This window comes from Cetorhinus maximus, chromosome 10 (genome assembly GCF_964194155.1).
Source record: "Cetorhinus maximus chromosome 10, sCetMax3.hap1.1, whole genome shotgun sequence".
NCBI classification, from domain to species: Eukaryota; Metazoa; Chordata; class Chondrichthyes; order Lamniformes; family Cetorhinidae; genus Cetorhinus; species Cetorhinus maximus.
The window spans coordinates 110,747,790-110,768,164 of record NC_135888.1 but is presented as its reverse complement, the minus strand read 5'-3'; the positions used below and the strand labels follow the sequence as shown (position 1 = coordinate 110,768,164).

The window sequence follows — 20,375 nt, the reverse complement described above, 5'->3', positions numbered from 1 at the left end:
CACGACAGATGAGGCCTCACAGACACAGAAGACAATAGGTTTTGCCACCATTGCTGGATTCCTCCAGATGCAGAGCATCAATGATTGTACCAATGTGATCATCAAAGTACCCAGTGACTAGCCAGTGAGCTGCATCAACAGGACAAACCTCTGCTCCTTCAATGTTCATCTGGCCTGAGACCATAACAAGAGCTTCCTCCATTTGTGCATTCGCTTTTTGATATCTGCCATGATTCATTCATCCTTTAACAGTCCAGGCTGCCCCAGATCTTTACTCCAACCCCGAGGTCCGCTGACAGATCCAAGGGGACAAAGGATATCCCTTAGAGATGGTTATTCACTATTTCACAAGAGCCTCTGACAGAGGTACTGTGGCGATACAACCAATGCCACCTGCTCATTAGGACAACCATGGAGCAGCCCGTCGGCTTCTGAAGATGTGATATTGGTGCTTGGACCCAGTCAGCTGGCTCGCTCCAGTACCCTCCTGTAAAGGTCTCGATCGTTACAGTGGTCTGTTGTGCTCTCCATAATGTGGCCCTCCAGAGAGGTATGGAGCTTGAGGATGGTGGGACCTTGGAATAACATAGCTCATTCGAGAAAGAGGGAAAGTCAGAGGTGGGAGACGAGGAGGCAGTGGATGCAGAGGTGGAGGGTGCAGAATATCGAGGTGCTCCAACTGTACAAGAAGATGGCCAGGCACAGTGCAAGTTGGAATGTTTCATCAGAATGCCATCAGAATCAGAGATTTTCTCATTCAGGAATGCTTCAGTCCCTCTGAGCCAGGCTAAAGATCATGGGTTGCAAGTCACTGTGAGGTGCCCATCCGAACACATCCATTGAAGGCACAGCCTGGAACATCTAAACTCTTACTGCCAGGAAAAATACACATCTACCCTGACCCTTTGCCCTCATCTTGGATGACCCCTTGATCTCTTTCACCACCTCAGATCACTTTTTCATCATGTTAGCAATAAAATGAGTCTCAGACGTGCGCCAGGATGTGTTATTATTTATAAAATAAAAAGATAGAGAAACATTGCACAGAGACCCACTCAGTGCACCACGTGACACGGTAACCTCAGTAGTGTTCTCATGGAGTTGGCCACCACTTCCACTCTGGAAAGAATGATCCCCAATCTCTGCCCAAAGCTCTGTGTCAAGTTGGAACTGGAATTTTGCATGTTCCTTGTCAGCGACAACAGGCTTTCTGGTAGGCCTGCCAATATACCAAGCATTTCTATTTGCCTGCCCATCTGCCTTTCACTGTATGCCACCACATCAAAGTCCTCATCTGAGCCCTCTCGCCTATTTCGTCATTTCCACTTGTCCTTCTGCTCATAAACCTTTCCACAACACCTTCCACCACCAGCTGCAGGCAGAATGCACCCCATCTTTAACAAGTGCCATCTAGCTTTAAGTGGCACAGACGTGGGGCCACTGCTAAGGTGTGCGTGCAGCCACTCAGCAGCATGTTTAGCACTAAGCTACGTGCAGCTATCATTATAATTAGCAGGCTGCCTGCATAGCTTTGAGCAGGTGTGTGTTAATTATACATTATGCTCTGAGGAAAACAAACTTTTAGCCCTGTGTGTTTTATACATTTTCTTTGAACACCTTTTGTTTATTTATATAAATATTGGAGAAGACTGTTTGACTAGGCAAGAGATTAAAGGCAGGAGGTTATCAGATGAAATCTCCAAACATATGTCCAGAGTGGGTGATTCTAATTATATCCCCCTGTTGTAACAAGGTCATTGCAAGTTTTAAATTTTTGTAAATGATTGCCAGCCCTGCCTTGAGACATGCTGTGCACTGCATACAAGGTGAAAGCTATTACTGGAAAAAGAGTACTGGGCCGGCATCCAAAAGGCAAGCCTTCAAATCGGCACATGATTTACAGGAATAGGCTGGGCACTGCACAGTTGTCAGGGACTTTCCTCTCGCTTTGTAATACATTGCTTTCATACTTTCATACAAATTTTCTAGTGGAGGTTTATATTAATCTAATACTTTAATTGTGGTTTTATGGTTTGAATTTAAAGGAGCAAAATTTTAACCTCGGTGGGCGGGCACGCACCCGACCCGCTTGAGCGTAAAATGATGTGCGTTGACATCGGGCGTGCGTCCCAACGTCAACGCACAGTCACACGATATTTTGGTCTACGGGCATGCGCCAGAGCTGGCAGCGCGCCCGCCAACAATTAAAGTGCCTATTAAGGCCATTAACAAGGTAGTTAAAATAAATTTTTCACTTCCCGTCTAACCATACAGTTGGTGGGCAGGCGAAAAGGCCAAGCGGCCTTTGCACTTTTTAGATCCCGTGGGTGGGATGAGGTTTCCCAAAGCAAATAAAAATAAAATTAAAATGTTTAAATTTAATTAATAACATGTCCCTGCTGAGGTGACCGAGTCACATGAGGAGGACATGTTTTATTGCATTTTTCATTTCTTTATTTTTTGTTTAAACTCTTCACCTCCCTGAGGTAACTCTGTGCCTCTGGGAGATTATCAAGCACATGCTCGCCCTGCTCGCCCTCCTCTCCCCGCCCACTCAGGCAGCGCTGAGCGCTGCTGCCTGCATTTTACGCTGGGCGGGTCTTAATTGGCCGTCCAGCATGAAATCGCCTTCCAGCCTCGATCGCGGGCGGCGGTCAGCTTCCCGACCACCCCCATCGAGCACTCCTGTAAAGGGCTAAATTCTGCCCAAGGATGCATTTTTTCAATCAATTTCACAAAATCTTCCTTCCAAATAATTTCTCCCAGCGGTACAGAAACTATTTCTAGTCCCCAATATTATCCTAAGATCAGCTAAATGACCCACAGAGTAGGGAACTGAACCTGAGACATTTCTCATTTTTATTGCTCAATACGTCATCGAATGGTACGTTTATTTATGTGGATATTAGGATAGCTAATTTATTGTCTAAAAAAAGAGAAGCAAATTTGGCCTCATGTTTGACCCTATCATTTACATCATATTGATAAAGAAAGAGTATTGTGGCGATTTTCTGTCTGATGCCTAGAACAGTCCACAACAAACACAGTGCTACCAAGTTGCTGCCACTGCAAACAGCAACTTCAATATACTTCTTGCCATGTTAATTTACAATGTTTATTGATTCCCTCCCCCATGTTTATAAAAACTAGGATTTAAAAATATATATATGCTAATGTTATTGTGGTGCTGATCACACCAATACATTCTTATCTCTACAGTTACAAAGTTAGAAAGGATATCACCATGACAACAGAGAACTTTAAACAAATGTAAAAAGTGTCCAAAACATTCCTATTTTCTCAAGCCAGTTAAGATCAATTTATTGTTCTCAAACTACACAAAATGTTAATACTTCCCGCCCTCTTCCCTCTACATGTTCAGCTCTGTAGGAAACTGGATGAAGACCTATAATACATAACTTGATTACAATTTCTATTACCCACGAAAACATTTTACCTACTCAAGCATAGACTAGAGTGATATAATATAAATAAGAATTAAGCCAGTATCATGAATTTTGACATGTCACTGCATCAATAAAATGGAGGTTTTATCATGTATATTTATACTGAGCCCCACTTTTCTTATCTCCAGGTGGTGCAGGGGCAACACAGTAGGTGACAAAGGGAGGGGAAAGAAAGAAGTCACAATAAGGGTAGTATATAATGTTCATTTTCAATTAGCACTGATTCTAATGGCAGAATTTATGGAATTCACACTTTGTCAAAGTTCAGATTTTGGATCTGTCCAGAGTCTATTTTGAACTGAAATGCAGAATAAGAGAACATTCAGCTCATTGTATATTCCTCATGAATTGTAATTTTTCCTAGTCTGAGATATGACATTATCACACACAAGTGACACAGCATTTTCTAAAACATCTTTGCAATGTGCATGGCACTTTTCTATAAACCTCTGATCAATTAATTCACAGACTAATGGTGTTTCTTTCAAATAGGTTTTCATGGATCATCCATGCCGAAAACAAATTAATAATAACAGATACTATTGATATTTTCTAATAATATTGAATCTTCTGTTTTTCTTCCAGCTCGATGATATAAAGGATAAAAATGTAAAATCTTTTACAATTACTCGCTTGGTAAAAACCCGTAATATTCGAGGCATCACTATTATAAACCTTATAGTGTGGTAAGTAATAGAGCTAAGGAAAGCCATGAAATGTGTTTCTCAAGGAAATATGAGCTTCTTATCCATTGTCTTCAGGATGTTATTAGAGTTATACCGCACAGCTGGTTTGCAGTATCCGCCTATTTTCCACAAATCAGATCAGATTGGTGGGAAATCTGTGGCAATGGGGATTTTGACGATGATCACCTGAAGTAGCACCGTTGATTACCTTGATCCCCAGCACCAATCCAAAGCCAAAATATGCTGTGAAACCCAAAATCAAACATTGCAGTGATGATAGCAAAGGCCTAAAGAGCTTTGACAGGGTGCTATGCTCAGAAACTGACCAATTCATGTGTACACAGGTCAGTTTTATTTGAAGACAACAGCCCAATGCTGTCTTAGTGCAACTTATAAAATAGAAGAAAGTGTGAAAGAGAAAGAAAGAATATAAAACGCAGAAGGAGACCATTTGTCCCATTGTGCCTGTGCTGGCCCTTTGTAAGAGCTATTCAATTAGCCTCACTTCATCTCCTCTTCTCTTATAGCCCAGTGCATTTTTTCTGTTTCACATATTTATCCTGTTTCTTTTTGAAAATTATTCTTGAATTGTCTTCCACCAGCCTTTCAGACAGTGCATTCCAGATTATAACTTGCTGTGAAAAAAAATGTTTTCACCTCTCCTTTTGAACATTTCTATCAAATCCCCCCCTTAACCTTATCTGCTGTAGAAGAACAGTTCAGTTTTTCCAGTCTCTCCACGTAACTGAAGTTCCTCATCCCTCGTACTATTCTTCTAAACCTCCTCTGTGCCCTCGCTAAGACCTTAACATCCTTCTTAAAATGTAGTGTCCAGGATTGGCCTTAAAAATCCAGCTGTGGCCTAAGCAGTGTTTGATAGTATAGCATAACTTCCTTGCTTTTGTATTCCATGCCTCTACTTGTAAAGCCAAAGATCTCGTATGCTTTCTCGACAGCCTTCTCAACTTATCTGCTAACTTTAAACACTTGTGTTACTATGCCCCAGGTTACTCTGTTCCTGCACCTCCTTTAAAATTGTATCACTTAGTTCATATTTGCCTCCCCTTTTTCTTCCTACTAGTGTTCCCAGAGACTTTATGTGTTCATCTGAGAGTGAAGATGGGCCCTTGGTATAATGTCTCAACTGAAAGACGGTGCAGCACTCCTTCAGTACAGCACTGAAGAGCTAGCCTAGATTATGTGTTCACATCTCTGGAGGGGGGCTTGCACTCACAACCTTCTGACACATGTGAGAGTGCTACATCTTAACCAAAGCAGACACCAAAAGAGTTAAACAATTCATGCAAGTTTTGTGTTTTTAGATTTTAAACATCTTTATCCCTTTACCTAAGTTAATTAGCATAAATAGCTTTAGTCTTTTCTTATTTTGCAGTTACCGATCATATTTTAATCTGTTTCAATTCACCATTATTGATCTGTTTTATCAGATGACAATGGGGATTTCAATATTTAGAAGTTTACAATAATAACACGCCTATAGGGTCTAACTGACTTCATTTGGGTGAAAGGGCCAGCTCTGATTTTGAATAAGGTCAGGCTGAATGCCTTGGTATATCTTAAGTAAGTTTGTTCAAATGCTTAATTTCTTCCATTCTTCCACAGAATAATCCAGCATTAGCTGGCACACAAATAAATTGACCATATGGTGAAGATTTCACCAAACTCCAAACAAGCATGAACTCCAAGGAAGTGTTGGATAAATGGAGGACTCAAAGGAGGTGTTAGCTTTTCTCCCTGCAAGAATGTACTCTGGATGAAGGACTTCAATGTCCATCACAAAAAGTGACTTGGTAGCACTACTACTGACCAAGCTGGCCAAGTTCCAAAGGACATAGCTACTTGACTGGGCCTACAGCAGGTAGTGAGGCAACAGACGAGAGGGAAAAACCCGCTGTACCTCATCCTCAGAAAACTGCCTGTTACAGATTCATCCATCCATAACAGTATTGATGGCCACACACAATCCTGTGGAGACAAAGTCCCATCTTCACACGGAGGATACCCTCCATCATGTTCTGTGGTACCATCACCATACTAAATGGGATAGATTCAGAACAGACCATAAGACGTAGGAGCAAAAGTAGGCCATTCGGCCCATTGAGTCTGCTTCGCTATTCAATGAGATCATGGCTGATCTGATAATCCTTAACTCCACTTTCCTGCCTTTTCCCCATAACCCTTGATTCACTTACTGATTAAAAATCTGTCTATCTCAGCCTTGAATATACTTAATGACCCAGTCTCTACAGCCCTCTGTGGTAAAGAATTCCACAGATTCACTACCCTCTGTGAGAAGAAATTCCTCCTCATCTCTGCTTTAAATGGGCACCCCCTTACTCTGAGATTATGCTCTCTGGTCCTAGACTCTCCCACAAGTGGAAACAACCTCTCAGCATCTACCCTGTCAAGCCCCCTAAGAATCTTATATGTTTCAATAAGGTCGCCTCTCATTCTTCTAAACTCCAATGAGTACAGGCCCAACCGACTCAACCTCTCCACATAAGAAAATCCCTCCAACCATGGGATCAACCTAGTGAACCTCCTCTGGACTGCCTCCAATGCCAGTATATCTTTCCTTAGGTAAGGGGACCAAAACTGTTCATAGTATTCTAGATGTGGTCTAACTAGTGCCTTGTATAGTTTTAGCAAGACTTTATACTCCATTCCCTTTGAAATAAAGGATAACATTCCACTTGCCTTCCCTATTACCTGCTGAACTTGTAGGCTAGCTTTTTGGGATTCATGCATGAGGACCGCCAAATCCCTCTGTGCTGCAGCTTTCTGCAGTTTTTCTCTATTTAAATAATATTCAGCTCCTCTATTCTTCCTGCCAAAGCGCATAACCTCACACTTTCCCACATTATATTCCATCTGCCACATTTTTGCCCACTCATTTAACCTGTCTATATCCCTCTGTAGACTCTTTGTGTCATCCTTACCACTTGCCTTCTCATGTATTTTGTGTCATCCGCAAACTTGGTGATAGTACATTAATTTCCCTCATCCAAGTCATTAATATATATTGTAAATAATTGTGACCCCAGTGCTGATCTCTGTGGCACTCCACTAGTTACAGGTTGCCATCCTGAAAACGCCTTGCATATCCCAACTCTCTGTCACCTATTAGTTAGCCAGTCCTCTATCCATGTTAACATACTACCCCCAACACCATGGGCTCTTATCTTATTAAGTAGCCTCATGTGTGGTACCTTATCAAAATCCTTTTGGAAATCCAAATATATTACATCTACTGGTTCCCCTTTATCTATCCTGGTTGTTACCTCCTCAAAGAATTTTAATAAATTTGTCAGGCATGATTTCCCCTTCATGAAGCCATACTGACTCTGCTTGATTAGATTATACATTTCTAAATGCTCTGCTATTACATCCTTTATAATAGACTCCAATATTTTCCCAACGACAGGTGTTAAGCTAACTGGCCTATAGTTACCTGTTTTTTATTTCCCTCCCTTTTTGAATAAGGAAGTTAGAATGGCAGTTTTCCAATCCTCTGGGACTTTTCCAGAATCTAAGAACTCTTGGAAGATTACTACCAGTGCATCCACTATCTCTGCAGCTATTTCCTTTAATATCCTAGGATGTAACCCATCAGGTCCAGGTGACTTATCGGCCTTTAGCCCCATTAGTTACCTTAGTACTTTTCTCTACTGATAGTTATTGTATTTATTTCCTCCCCCTCTTTTGCCCCGTGACTATTTAGTATTTTTGGTATGCTATTAGTGTCATCTACTGTGAAGACTGATGCAAAGTATTTATTCAACTCCTCTGCCATTTCCTGGTTCCCCATTATTATTTCCCCAGCCTCATTCTCTAAGGGGCCCATACTGACTTTGGCCTCTCTCTTCCTTTTTATATATTTAATGAAGGCCTTACTGTCCATTTTTTATATTACTTGCTAGTTTACCCTCAAAGTTTATTTTCTACCTCTTCATTTTTTTTTGATCATCTTCTGTTGGTTTTTAAAACTTTCCCAATCCTCTGGCTTATCACTAATCTTTGCCACATTGTATGTTTTTTTCTTTCACTTTGATACTATCCTTAACTTCCTTGGTTAACCATAGTTGGTTTATCCCCTTCCTACAATCCTTCTTCCTCACTGGGATATATCTTTGTTGTGAGTCATGAACTATTTTCTCAAACGTCTGCCATTGTTCATCAACTGTCTTTTCTTCTAAACTCCTTCCCCAGTCCATTGCAGCCAACAATGCCCTCATTTCTTTATAATTACCCTTATTTAACAGATCCTGCAGCTCAAAACTGGGAATCCATGAGGTGCTGTGAACCATCAGCAGCAGCAGAATTGTATTCAACCACAATCTGTAACCTCATGTAATCTGGCATATCCTTCACTCTACCATTACCATCAAGCTAGGGGCTCAACCAGCTTTAATAAGCGGTGCAGGAGGGCATGCCAGGAGCAGCACCAAGCACACTTAAAAATGAGGTGCTAACCTGATGAAGTTACAACACAGGAATACATGCATGATAATCAGCGGAAGCAGCATGCAATACAGCTAAACAATCTCACAACCAACAGATCAGTTCAAAGCTCAGCAATCCTGCACATCCAGTCATGAATGATGATGGTCAATTAAACAACTAAGCGGAGGAAGAGGCTCCACAAACATTCCCATCCTCAGTGATAGGGGAGCCCAGCATGTCAGTGCAAAAGACAAGGTTGAAGCATTTGCAAACATTTTCAGCCAGAAGTGCCAGGTGGATGATCCATTCTGGGCCCCTTCTGAGGTTGAAGGTGGGAGTTACAGACTCTGGGGTCTGCAATCCTTCAAGGAAGCCAGGAATGGCACGGCAGCTGCCTGGAAAGTGAGCTGACACTGGCACTTAATGCTAATTACCTCAACCCCAGTATTGCAGAACAATGTTGAAGGAAATTCAACAATTTGACCAGGGCTAGCAAAGTAACACATGCATCATGCTCTTCATTTCTTGTCTGGGAACCACCTGGAGGAAGGTGGGGAACTGGAGCTTTTCTCCCTCTGAGTAGCTTATGTAGATGATGATGAAGAGCAGGTGTATGGTAACCAACTCAATTCAGTAATAGTACTGAAGACTTGTGTACCAGAACTAGCTGCGCCCCTAGCCAAGCTGTGCCAGTCCAGCTACAACACTGGCATCTACCCAGCAAGGTGGAAATTTGCCCATCTAGGCCCTGTCCACAAAAAGCAGGACAAATCCAACCTGGCTAATTACTGCCACATCAGTCTACTCGATCATCAGCAAAATGATTGATGGGGTCGTCGACAGTGCTATCAAGCAGCATTTACTCAGCAATAACCTGCTCACTGACGCTCAGTTTGGGTTCCGTCAGGGTCACTCAGCTCCTGACCTCATTACAGCCTTGGTCCAAACATGGACAAAAGAGCTGAACTCCAGAGGTGAGGTGAGAGTGACTGTCCTTGACATCAAGGCAGCATTTGACCGAGTGTGGCATCAAGGAGCCCTAGCAAAACTGAAGTCAATGGGAATCAGGGGGAAAGCTCTCCGCTAGTTGGAGCCATAGCTAGCACAAAGGAAGATGGTTGTGGTTGCTGGAGTTCAATCATCTTAGTCCCAGGACATCACTGCAGGAGTTCCTCAGGGTAATGTCCCAGGCCCAAGCATTTTCAGCTGTTTATTCAATGACCTTCCCTCCATCATGAGGTCAGAAATGAGGATGTTCATTGATGATTTCACAATGTTCATGACTCCTCAGATACTGAAGCAGCACATGTCCATATGCAGCAAGAGCTGGTCAACATTCAGGCTTGGGCTATTAGGCGGCAAGTAAGGTTCATGCTACACAAGTGCCAGGCAATGACCATCTCCAACAAGAGAAAATCTAATCATCTTGCCTTGACATTCAATGGCATTACCATTGCTGAATTCCCCCACTATCAACATCCTGGAGGTTACCATTGACCAGAAACTGAACTGGACCAGCCATATAAATACTGTGGCTACTAGAGCAGGTGAGAGGATGGGAATTCTGTGACAAGTAACTCACCTCCTGACTCCTCAAAGCCTGTCCAACATCTACAAGGCGCAAGTCAGGAATGTGATGGAATACTGTCAAGTTGCCCAGATGAATGCAGCTCCAACAACACTCAAGAAGCTTGACACCATCCAGGACAAAGTAACTCACTTGATTGGCACTCCATCCACCACATAAAATATTCATTTCCTCCACCACCAGCACACTGGCAGCAGTGTGTACCATCCACAGTATGTTCTGCAGCAACTCACCAGGGCTTCTTTGACAATACCTTTGAAACCTACAACCTGTACCAACTCGAAGGACAAGGGCAGCAAATGCATGGGAACACCACCACCTGCAAGTTCCTCTCCAAGCCATACACCATCCTGATTTGTAACTATATTGCTGGTCCTTCACTGACACTGGGTCAAAATCCTGGAACTCGTTTCCTAAAAGCACTGTGGGTGTGCCTACACCACGTAGACTGTAAAGGTTTAAGAAGGTGCTTCACCACCACCTTCTCAAGGGCAATTAGGGATGGGCAATAAATTCTGGCTTAGCCAGCAATGCCCACACCCCATGAAAGAATAAAAATAAACCCAGACCACACTTTCACCACATCCCACCACATCTATCTCTGCCCCAACATCCTCACCCCATAAATAGCCACCCGCATTATTTGCATCATCCCTCCTAGACACCAAGTCAGGGAATTCCATCAGACAGAATTGGTTAGTGATGGTTTGGATATGACACCAAGTGACTCATGGAGCTTGGGGGAACTGGAGGAATAGTAAGTGGGTGAAAACGTGTCCTCATTCCAGCAGAAGCTGCAAAGAAAGATGTCTCCAACTTTATAGAGTTGTAGGACTCAAAACACATTGACACTTGTCTGAAAAGAAAGGTGTTTGTGCAGGCTCTGAGGACAATCATCCAGCATGTACAGCAATTGGCAGGTATAAATCTCAAGTCTACAGCTGCAATTTCCATATCTTGTTCTTGGCCCTTCTTTGCCTCCTTTGGTTAACTTTTTTTCTGAGATGCTTGACATGAATTGTTCGTATTACTAAAAGCTGATTTGTCAAAACAGTATCATTTGTGTACCACATGATAATTTACCACTGATGGTATTTAAGATCAGAATACGTTGCAATAATTAAATAATCAACTCAACAAACCAGAATTGAGGACCTTGAGCTAGAAATGTTTCACCTCATAATGTCAACATTATCACAGACCATTACTACATGCATTGTTAACTCATTCACCTATGGCACATGAATACATATAGGCCTGCTTTTATGCTCAGTTGTGACACATAATAATATGTATTTTTATTTTAATATTTAACATATGCTGCAAAATACACTAAAAATTCAGAAATTAAAATTTCCTGATTTGGGTTGTTCCCACCCTGCAGCTAGAAAATCCATTTTGTACCATTAGTTCTCATCACCCCCCACCTCCTTCAAAAGTTTCTAAATCCACTACTACAAAAATTGTGGATTTCATGTTTTTTTCCTCTAAGTCAACTGATGGAATATTCAGTTTGCTACAGTTTTAGCCATGCAAGTTAGGGTCCCAATGTAGTCTCATTTTAATTACTTTCTGTATGTCATATGTAAAACTTCTGGAATTCAGTTTTCACAGACAAATGCAAAATGGGATCTCAACACAAATAAGAATCCTGAAATAACCTAGCAGCAATCTTGGTCCTAAGCATTTATTCAGGGCTGCGTTTCCACTGTACAGTGCTTTATTAAATGGCCCGCATCTTAGGGGCTGTGTTTTGTAAATTCACATGCATATTGCACTGTCTTTGTTTTCAGTTTATCTTTAATCCCATTCGCACTTATCCCTTTGCACCTCATGACAGTACCCAGTACGGGACCCAAAAGAAAAGTAGACAAAGCAATTGCTTCATTACATTGCTCTGATCCAGCCATATATGTTACTATATCCTAGTTGACCTTTGAAGCTGGAATCTCACTGTCATTGAAACGTAAATGGCAATATCAGCTTTGGCTTTGGGGCATTTCTGAGTCTGACAGTATGTATGAGTATATTTTCTGTAGAAATAACTATGAACCCCAGAGATTTCAGGTGCCCTCTTATTTCAGCTCTCCAGGTTTTATTCATTTGCTTTCATTGTAGCCCTCAATAACTCCTTTTTGCATGTAATCCCCAGCAAGGCGACCGGCATTCAATATGTAAGAAGCACTATATTTATGAAAATGTTTGTCCATCCTTTTCTCATCTGGAGAGGCAGAGGAACTGTCCATTGTGTTATGATGGCAATGTAAAATGAGGCAATCATGCATTCAAGCACAATTTATTTAATTCAACTTATTAATACAGTTAGAGTTTGCATACACAGTAGATCAGAGAATGCAACTTTATAAAAGCAAATGGTGGCTTTGGCAGAGAGAACCACCACCAATTCAAATTATTGTGTGGTGCACTTATAAGCCATGGCATGGATGTAAATGAATGTACACTACGATTGTATAATGTTTCCATTTTATTAATATTCAATTTAATGGAATCTTTCACAGCTGTTAAGTTAGAACAAACAATTTGGTGACCAACACAAGGTGACACCGTAGGGACTCATTTTTATCTTAACCATCTGTAAGAATGCATTGTACATTTTCTAAATTAATTGTGCTACTGTAATAAGAAATGTTCTACTAATATTAGTGGATGAAACAGTGTCACAGTAGCAACATGTATGACTGGTCTGCAATTTCAATTGGATTACACTAACATTAAGTGAAAGAGAAAATCCAGTAAATCAAAACTGGAGAAAGTGGGGAGCAATTCTTAAGAACAGATTTACAAGAATTTACAATTTTATTGCAGGATGATTTTAGCAGTTGGATACTATGGTCTATCTTTGAACACACCCAATCTCGATGGTGATGACTATTTGAACTGTTTCTTCGCTGGTGCCATCGAGATTCCGGCCAACGTAGCAGCTTGGCTTTTTCTTCGGAGGCTTCCCCGCAAGTTCAGCCTCTCGGGCTCACTTTTTTTTGGTGGAATTGTCCTGTTCTTCATCCAGTTCATACCTCCAAGTAAATGTTTTCAGTGCATCTGGAATTATCCTAGCCTGGCATTTGTTAACATTTTAAAGCAGCGTTTCATGATAAATTGAAATAGATAGGTGATGAAATCCCAGCAAAGGTTTTAACCTGCTGGCATACTGTGGCACGTTTGCAAAACAATGAAGAATCCCTCCACCCTTTCTCACCCATCACAACTTCACTGTTCATAGCAGTATTGTAAGAATGAGCTACAGGGCCAAATTTTAAGCCCTTTGACCTAGCAGAAACATAATGGCACTATCCCAAAAATGGTGGGCAATGGCCTGCCCACATCATTATGTGCACCAGGGCCAACCATTTGGCACTAACAGCAGTCAAATATTGGGCCTACTTAAAATGGAAATTGGGATCCTAACATACCAATGGACTCCAAATGCCATTCTTGGTTTGAACTAGCTAGAGTGTGCCTCTTTCATGCTCTGACCATTATCTTCAAGGGGCTTGGCTAAAGAGGATCCATGTGAAGCAGCTGACACTCACTTTGTGCTTGTGTAACATGCTTTTAGAATATGGGCTTGGATTTTTTGGCCTCGCGCGTGGCGTGTCTCCCCCCAGCAGATGCAGCAAGCCCTTTAAATCTCCATTCAGTTCAGCAGGACCGTAATATCGCGTCGAGTGGAAGGGGCCACAAAATCCTGGTCACGGTGTTTATTATGTTGTGCATTTTATCTATCCTGTGTGAATTTAATGATGTATCCACAACTCCCCCAATGCTACCTGTGCTATTGGCTCACACCAGTAAATAGATGCAGCATCTGTTTTCTGGGAAGAATTGAGCGCCAAGCACAAAGTGCTCTGACTTCACTGAGTTTAAGAGGAACAATGCTTAAGTACAGGCACTATTATAAAAGGTATAATGCATTCGGTAGAATTCTACTGTGTGGAAGCCTTGCCTGTCAATTTATACATGGCCACAAACAACTTGACCAGACAGTTTTGCTTCCTGGCCTTCAGTTCCTTCTCCCTATGTATTGCCCCCTTCAAAATCACAATTATTATCCTTTTTTTTTCAAAACTCACCTAGAAGCTCTCGGCCCTTGGAAATTACCATCTAATCTTCAACTGCTCTTTTCCTCATCAAATACCTTGAATGTATTCTGGCCTCCAGGATTTGCGACCATCTCTCTGCAACTCTGTTTGAATCCATCTAGTCAGGTTGTAATCTCTGCTACAGCATCAAAATTGCCCTAAGCAAAGTTACGTTCAACATTCACTGTGAGTGCAACCACGGTGCATTATTCTTCCTTATCCTCCTCAGCCTTTGTGCAGTCTTTAACACAGCCAAACATACCATTATCCATCAACGTCTTTCATATGTTGTTGAGCTTCAAGGGACTTCCTTTACTAATCTGATCATAGCCTGAATACTTCCACCATTGGATTCCCTTTCCACCTCACAGCATGACCTTGAGAGACACCAAGGTTTCACCCTCCTCACTGCCTCATGGTTGACATAATCCACAAACATGGGGTCAGCTTTCATATCTATACAAATGACACTAGCCTTAACCCTGCCACTGGCTTTTATACTGTCAGGCTCTTTATTAAATAACTAATCTTGGATGAGTCACAAGTTCTCCAAGTAATTATTAGGAAGATCAAAGTAATCATTTTCCACCTTTATCACATTTCCATACTCTCAGTGCTGACTCCACCCTCCTTCTTGGTCATTGCCTCAGGTTGAACCTTCAATTTCTTAAGATCTAGAGCTGGGATTCTGAACACATGTTTCTCCATCATAAGGACCAGTTATTTCATTGTATGTGTATGACATTGTCCATCTCTGCCCCTACCTCAGCCCTTCTGCCGCTGAAACCCTCATTTGTGTGCTTGTTGCTGGCAGACTTAAATACTTCACTTAGTCCTGAGTAGCTTCCCATTTTATAATGTCCATAAACTTCAGTTCATCCAAATTTTTTCTGCCCGTATCCTTTATCAAAACAAGCCCATCAATCACCCTTGTCCTTGCTGATTGGCTCCCAGCCCTCAATACCTCAAAGCTAAAACTCTCATCTTTGTGATTAAATCCTTCTTTCATCTCACCATTCCCTCACTTTGTAACCTTCTCCAGTTATACAACCTCCCATTCGCAATTCCCACACCTCTGTTCATTTGGCCACAGCCTCTTATGCACCACTCCAACTCTTCAGTCCATCATTGGCAGCTGCACCTTCAGCCACCTAGGCCCGCATTCTGAAATTTGTTCCCTAAACCCTGCTGCTTCTCCACTTGACCTTTCATACTTTAGGACCTTGCTTAAAACTCACTTGTTTGACAACTTTTTTTCTCTAATCTCTCCCTTATCAGATTGGTGTCTATTTTTTTGATGTGTCTCTGTGAAGCAGCTTGAGATTTTTTCTTTCTCTTTCCAAGATGCTATATAAATTTATGTTGTGGTGGTTATAGTTGTTGTTGAAACCTGGTCAGAATGGGTGAGGTGCCTTTATTCAATGTGCTTCACTTCCACCAGTCAAGTAATTATAACACCGACATTAAGGGACCTGTTTTGTGAAATTCACTTTGAAAGAATCATAGAATGGCTGCAGGACAGAAGGAGGCCAATCAGCTCATCAAGCCTGAGCTTGCTCTCTGCAACAATTGTATTAGTCCTAGTCCATGAGTCTTTTTCCGTAACCCTGCAAATGTTTTACTCTCAGGTGCTTATCCAATTCTCTTTTGAAAGCCAGTGCATAAACTTTGCCATTAGCAACATATATCGGAAATTGTAGGTGCTTGCTTTTCCATTCATTAATTTTAGTGGATGGGGAGCACTAGCACGAATTTCCAGTATGTATTCCTAATTGTTGAGGCTCCACACTGGAAGCGTGTATTTGAAAAATCAGCCCGTGTGTCAAGTGTTTGACCAGATTATACAGACAGACATTTGTAAATCAATGTAACTTTCACCAAGTTTACTGTTGCGTATGGTTTTTCTAGATCTTTCAATTCTTGCTACAGTGCTGGTGATGGTTGGAAAATTAGCAAACACATGTGCCTTTGCCATCATTTATGCCTATACTGCTGAACTCTACCCAACCGTGGTAAGGAATACAGGTGTCGGAGTGTGTTTGATGGCCTCCAGGCTGGGCAGCATCATCTCATCTTACTTTTTTTTCCTTGGTAAGATAACAGTTTAAATTCTATGTTTAGGTAGAATATAAGGAATTTTGGTACTATTCTGATAGCCACATTGTGAATGCCACAGGGCATTCCCAAATTATTGGCATATGCTTTGCGCCATCAGTTCTAGCACTCTTTCATATGATCATCAGATTCAATTGAATGCACCTTTCTTTTATCTATTCTGAATTCCTATGCAGACCTAGATTTCTCGGACTCTAGAGTTCAATAACTTTATCTATATTAGTGGTGGCCCAGTAGCAGTTCTCTCACTTTTCAGTCTGAAGGTTATAGGTTCATAGTCCCACTCCAGACGCTTATGCCAGGGATTTAAAGACAGCGCCGGCCCTATTCACTGGCTTAAAAGGCAACCCTACCTTGGCCGATCACAGAAGCTCCAACAGAATTTAACGTTAATTAAGCAGTTATTTGCCTCCAGTCATGCTTCTGCCCCTGTAATGTAAGATGTCCCACCTCAAAGAACTATAAGCTAATTGGATGGCCGGCAGCACTTCAGTACCAGCAGCAACACCAGGAGTGATGGCCATTACTGCAACTGCAGCAGTCCTGGACCAGCCACAATGGGAGAAGGTCCCAAAGTGCAAGTGGGCTTAGGGCTCACCAGGACTAGTCAGGTAGGGCCCAGCTAGAGCGGGGGATGTGGATCACAAGGATAAGGGATGGCTTTCAGTGGGAAAGGCCCTTGCCGCTGGGAGGGCCCTCCATGGGCCACAGGTGCCTGGTGGTGGTTTCCCCAGTTGGTCAAGCACCCATCCACCTGCTGGTAAGATATCGGTGGCAGAAGGGAGAAGCCTTTCGGTGCCTCTTAATTGGCCACTTAAGGGTCTCAATTGGCCTAATTGAACCAAATTGGGCCTACCCTGCCTCTGGTAAATTACAGCAGCAGGAAGGCAAATGGAACCAGATCATCTGCTATGCCACCCAATTTATGATGGCCTCACCTCCCAGCATGCTTCCTGGCACCCCGTAAAAAATTGCTCTTGAGCACAAAATCTAGGCTAGAGTACTGAAGGAGTGCTACACTGTCAGAGATGCTGTCTTTCAATTGAGACATTAAACTAATTCCCTCTCTTCCCTCTCAAGTGGAAGTAAAAATCCAAATGGATCTATTATATGGAGTAGGAGATTTCTCCCATTGCCAATAGATATCCTTCAACCAACATCATGAAAACAGATCATCTGATCATTATTCTATTGCTGACTGTAGGAATTTTCTGTGTGCAATTTGGCAGACCACAGTGACTGCATTGCAAAATTACTTAACTGGCTGTAAAGTGCTTTGGGCCATTTTGAGGTTGTGAAAGGTGCTATATAAATCCTTCCATGACAACGCTGTCACAATTGCTGCAGTTTTACAATAGTGTACAGTAACACTGGCTCTATATTTTCTGAAATTGTGTTTATATTAGAGATCTTAATGTTTTAATGATGTTCACGCAACAGACAACTTGGCCTCGGTTTTTATTGGCCCACCAGAAGCATGTTGGGCAGGGTTTCCACCTACTCACATGACCTCCATTAGCAGCTGTTGCAACAGCAAGGGATGGGGGAAGGACGGGTAATTAGCTAGGCAGGACAAATTCCTGGTGATCTGGCTGCTAAATGATTGGGAAGGAGAGAAATGCACAGTAGCTGTAGCAAAGAAAAGGCCACCACAGCTTAAAGAGCCAAAAGGCAAAGCAAGTGTTTTTGATGCAAAGACAAAGGCAAAAGCGCATCAAGGAAAGGAGGACAAAAGGTGGATCAGAATTGCAGATGTCTGGGAGGGGCAAGGTCTCAATATTCTAAAGTTTTGTACAGGTAATGTTGTAAGGAGACAAATACTGCTTAGAATCAAAGAAAGGAAGCCTCAAAAGAGGGTTATAAGGCCTTATGGAGAGAAGTTACATGAAGAGCAATGGCACAGGCAGTCAGTGCACATTGACTATTTGCTGAATGGAAATATCACGTAGAAAAAGCTTAACTGACCTCACAAGATTGGCTAAAGTAATTTAATGCATTTATATCCATGCAGATATTGAAACAGTCCACATGATTCATGTCCACATGGTGTAAATGAAGGGAATGAGAAATAATTATATTAAATAATTATAAGTACCTCATCCCACTACACCCTTCCTACAGCAATATATCTCTTTCCCACCATTCATTGTTCATTATCCCACTTTCTGAGACCAACAGCAGTTATCACAATTAATTATTGCAAGAACCTGGCTGATTTTTTAAACAAGTATACCTTCATGTTGTGATTAAGAAGAACTATACAATGATAGAAGTAATTTCAATTAATCAGAATGTCTGAACATTGTAATAACTCACAATACTCGAGGTAGAACACCTCATTTCCAACCTGAACCTGGTAACTCTCTTTAAACATCTCCTTCTCCAACCACCTCCAGGTGTGGCTGTCCAGGAGTTGTAGAGCTTCCTCCTCAGGTATATTGATGGCCTGTTGTTTGCCATCCCTCTGTCCCTGTTATTTTATTACACTTTTATGGATCATCTTTCAATTTATAAAGAAACAAAGTATTAGAAAAACTAGAGATCAATTCAGAATTGCATTACACCCAGATATCTTCAGACACTCCCATTATTAAAATATTTTAAAGTGCAGGCAATGCAGCAAACTCTTCACTTTTCAGTCAAAAAATTACCACCCTGTTCAACTGGTCAAGTCTGCCCTGCCAGGAGATCTGTATTTTAACTTCATTTACCCTCCTCAGCCCATATGACTATATACCCTTTTTTATTTATTCTTTCACAGAATGTGCATGTCACTGGACAGGCCAGCATTCATTGCCCATCCCTAATTGCCCTTGAGAAGGTGATGGTGAGCCGCCTTCCTGAGCTGATGCAGTCCATGTGGTGTAAGTACACCTACAGTGCTGTTAAAGAGTTCCAGGATTTTTATTCCGTTACAGTGAAGGAACGGTAATATTATTTCAAGTCAGGATGATGTGTGGCTTGGAAGGGAACTTGCAGGTGATGGTGCTTCTATGCATCTGCTGCACTGTCCTTCTTGGTGATAGCGGCCATGGATTTGGAAGGTGCTGTTGAAGGCGCCTTGGTGAGTTGCTGCAGTGTATCTTGTAAATGATACACTACTGCCACTGCACGTCGGCTGGTGGAGGGGATGAATGTTTAAGGTGGTGAATGGGGTGCCAATCAAGTGGACTGCTTTGTCCTAGATGGTGTCAAGCTTCTTGAATGTTGTAGGAGCTGCAGTCATCCAGGCAAGTGGAGCGTATTCCATCACACTCCTGACTTGTGCCTTGTAGATGGTAAACAGGCTATGAGGAGTCAGCAGGTGAGTTACTCACTTAGAATTCCCACATCTGACCTGCTTTTATAGCCACAGTATTCACAACCAACTAACTACAGCCTATCAATCTCAGTTTTGAAATTCGGAATAGACCTAACCCCAGCAGTTTTGTAGGCGGAGAGAGTTCCAGATTTCCACAGCTCATTGAGAGAATAATGTTTCCTGATTTTATGCCTGAACTGCCTAACTCTCATTTTAATATTACATCCCCCTTATCTGGACTCACTGACCTGAAGAAATAGTGTCTCTTGCTATCTACCTTATCAAATCCTTTAATTAAGCCCCTCAAGTAATTCACCCTTAATCTTCAATAGTTAAGGGTTTCTCAAACTTGCTGATGCAATTTGTCCTCATAAGTTAACCCTTTTAGCCCTGATATAATTCTAGTGAATCTGCACTGCAGTCCTGCCGTTGCAACGATATCCTTCCCAGGGTGTGGTATCCAGAACTGAATGTACTACTGCAGATGGGGTCAAAGCAAAGCTTTATACAACTATAGCATAACATCCACCACTTTGTATTCCAGCCCTCTTCCTCATTTCTCACCATTTAGAAAACACTCTGATCTATCTTTCTTAAGCTCAAAATAGATGACCTCGCACTGACCTAAACTGTTATTCACCTGCCACAGTTTTG

The 20,375-nt window shown here is 41.9% G+C and overlaps 1 protein-coding gene across 2 annotated transcripts in view; it reads left to right on the top strand.

The window, feature by feature from the left end:
- Positions 1 to 20,375, top strand: part of LOC144685942 (organic cation/carnitine transporter 2-like) — a 127,639-nt gene that overhangs the window by 95,721 nt on the left and 11,543 nt on the right. For both annotated transcript variants that reach the window (XM_078551000.1, XM_078551001.1), the window contains exons 6-8: positions 4,053 to 4,153; positions 13,032 to 13,246; positions 16,214 to 16,396. In XM_078551000.1, the coding sequence (XP_078407126.1) occupies positions 4,053 to 4,153; positions 13,032 to 13,246; positions 16,214 to 16,396 (499 nt within the window). The remainder of the gene's footprint in view (positions 1 to 4,052; positions 4,154 to 13,031; positions 13,247 to 16,213; positions 16,397 to 20,375) is intronic.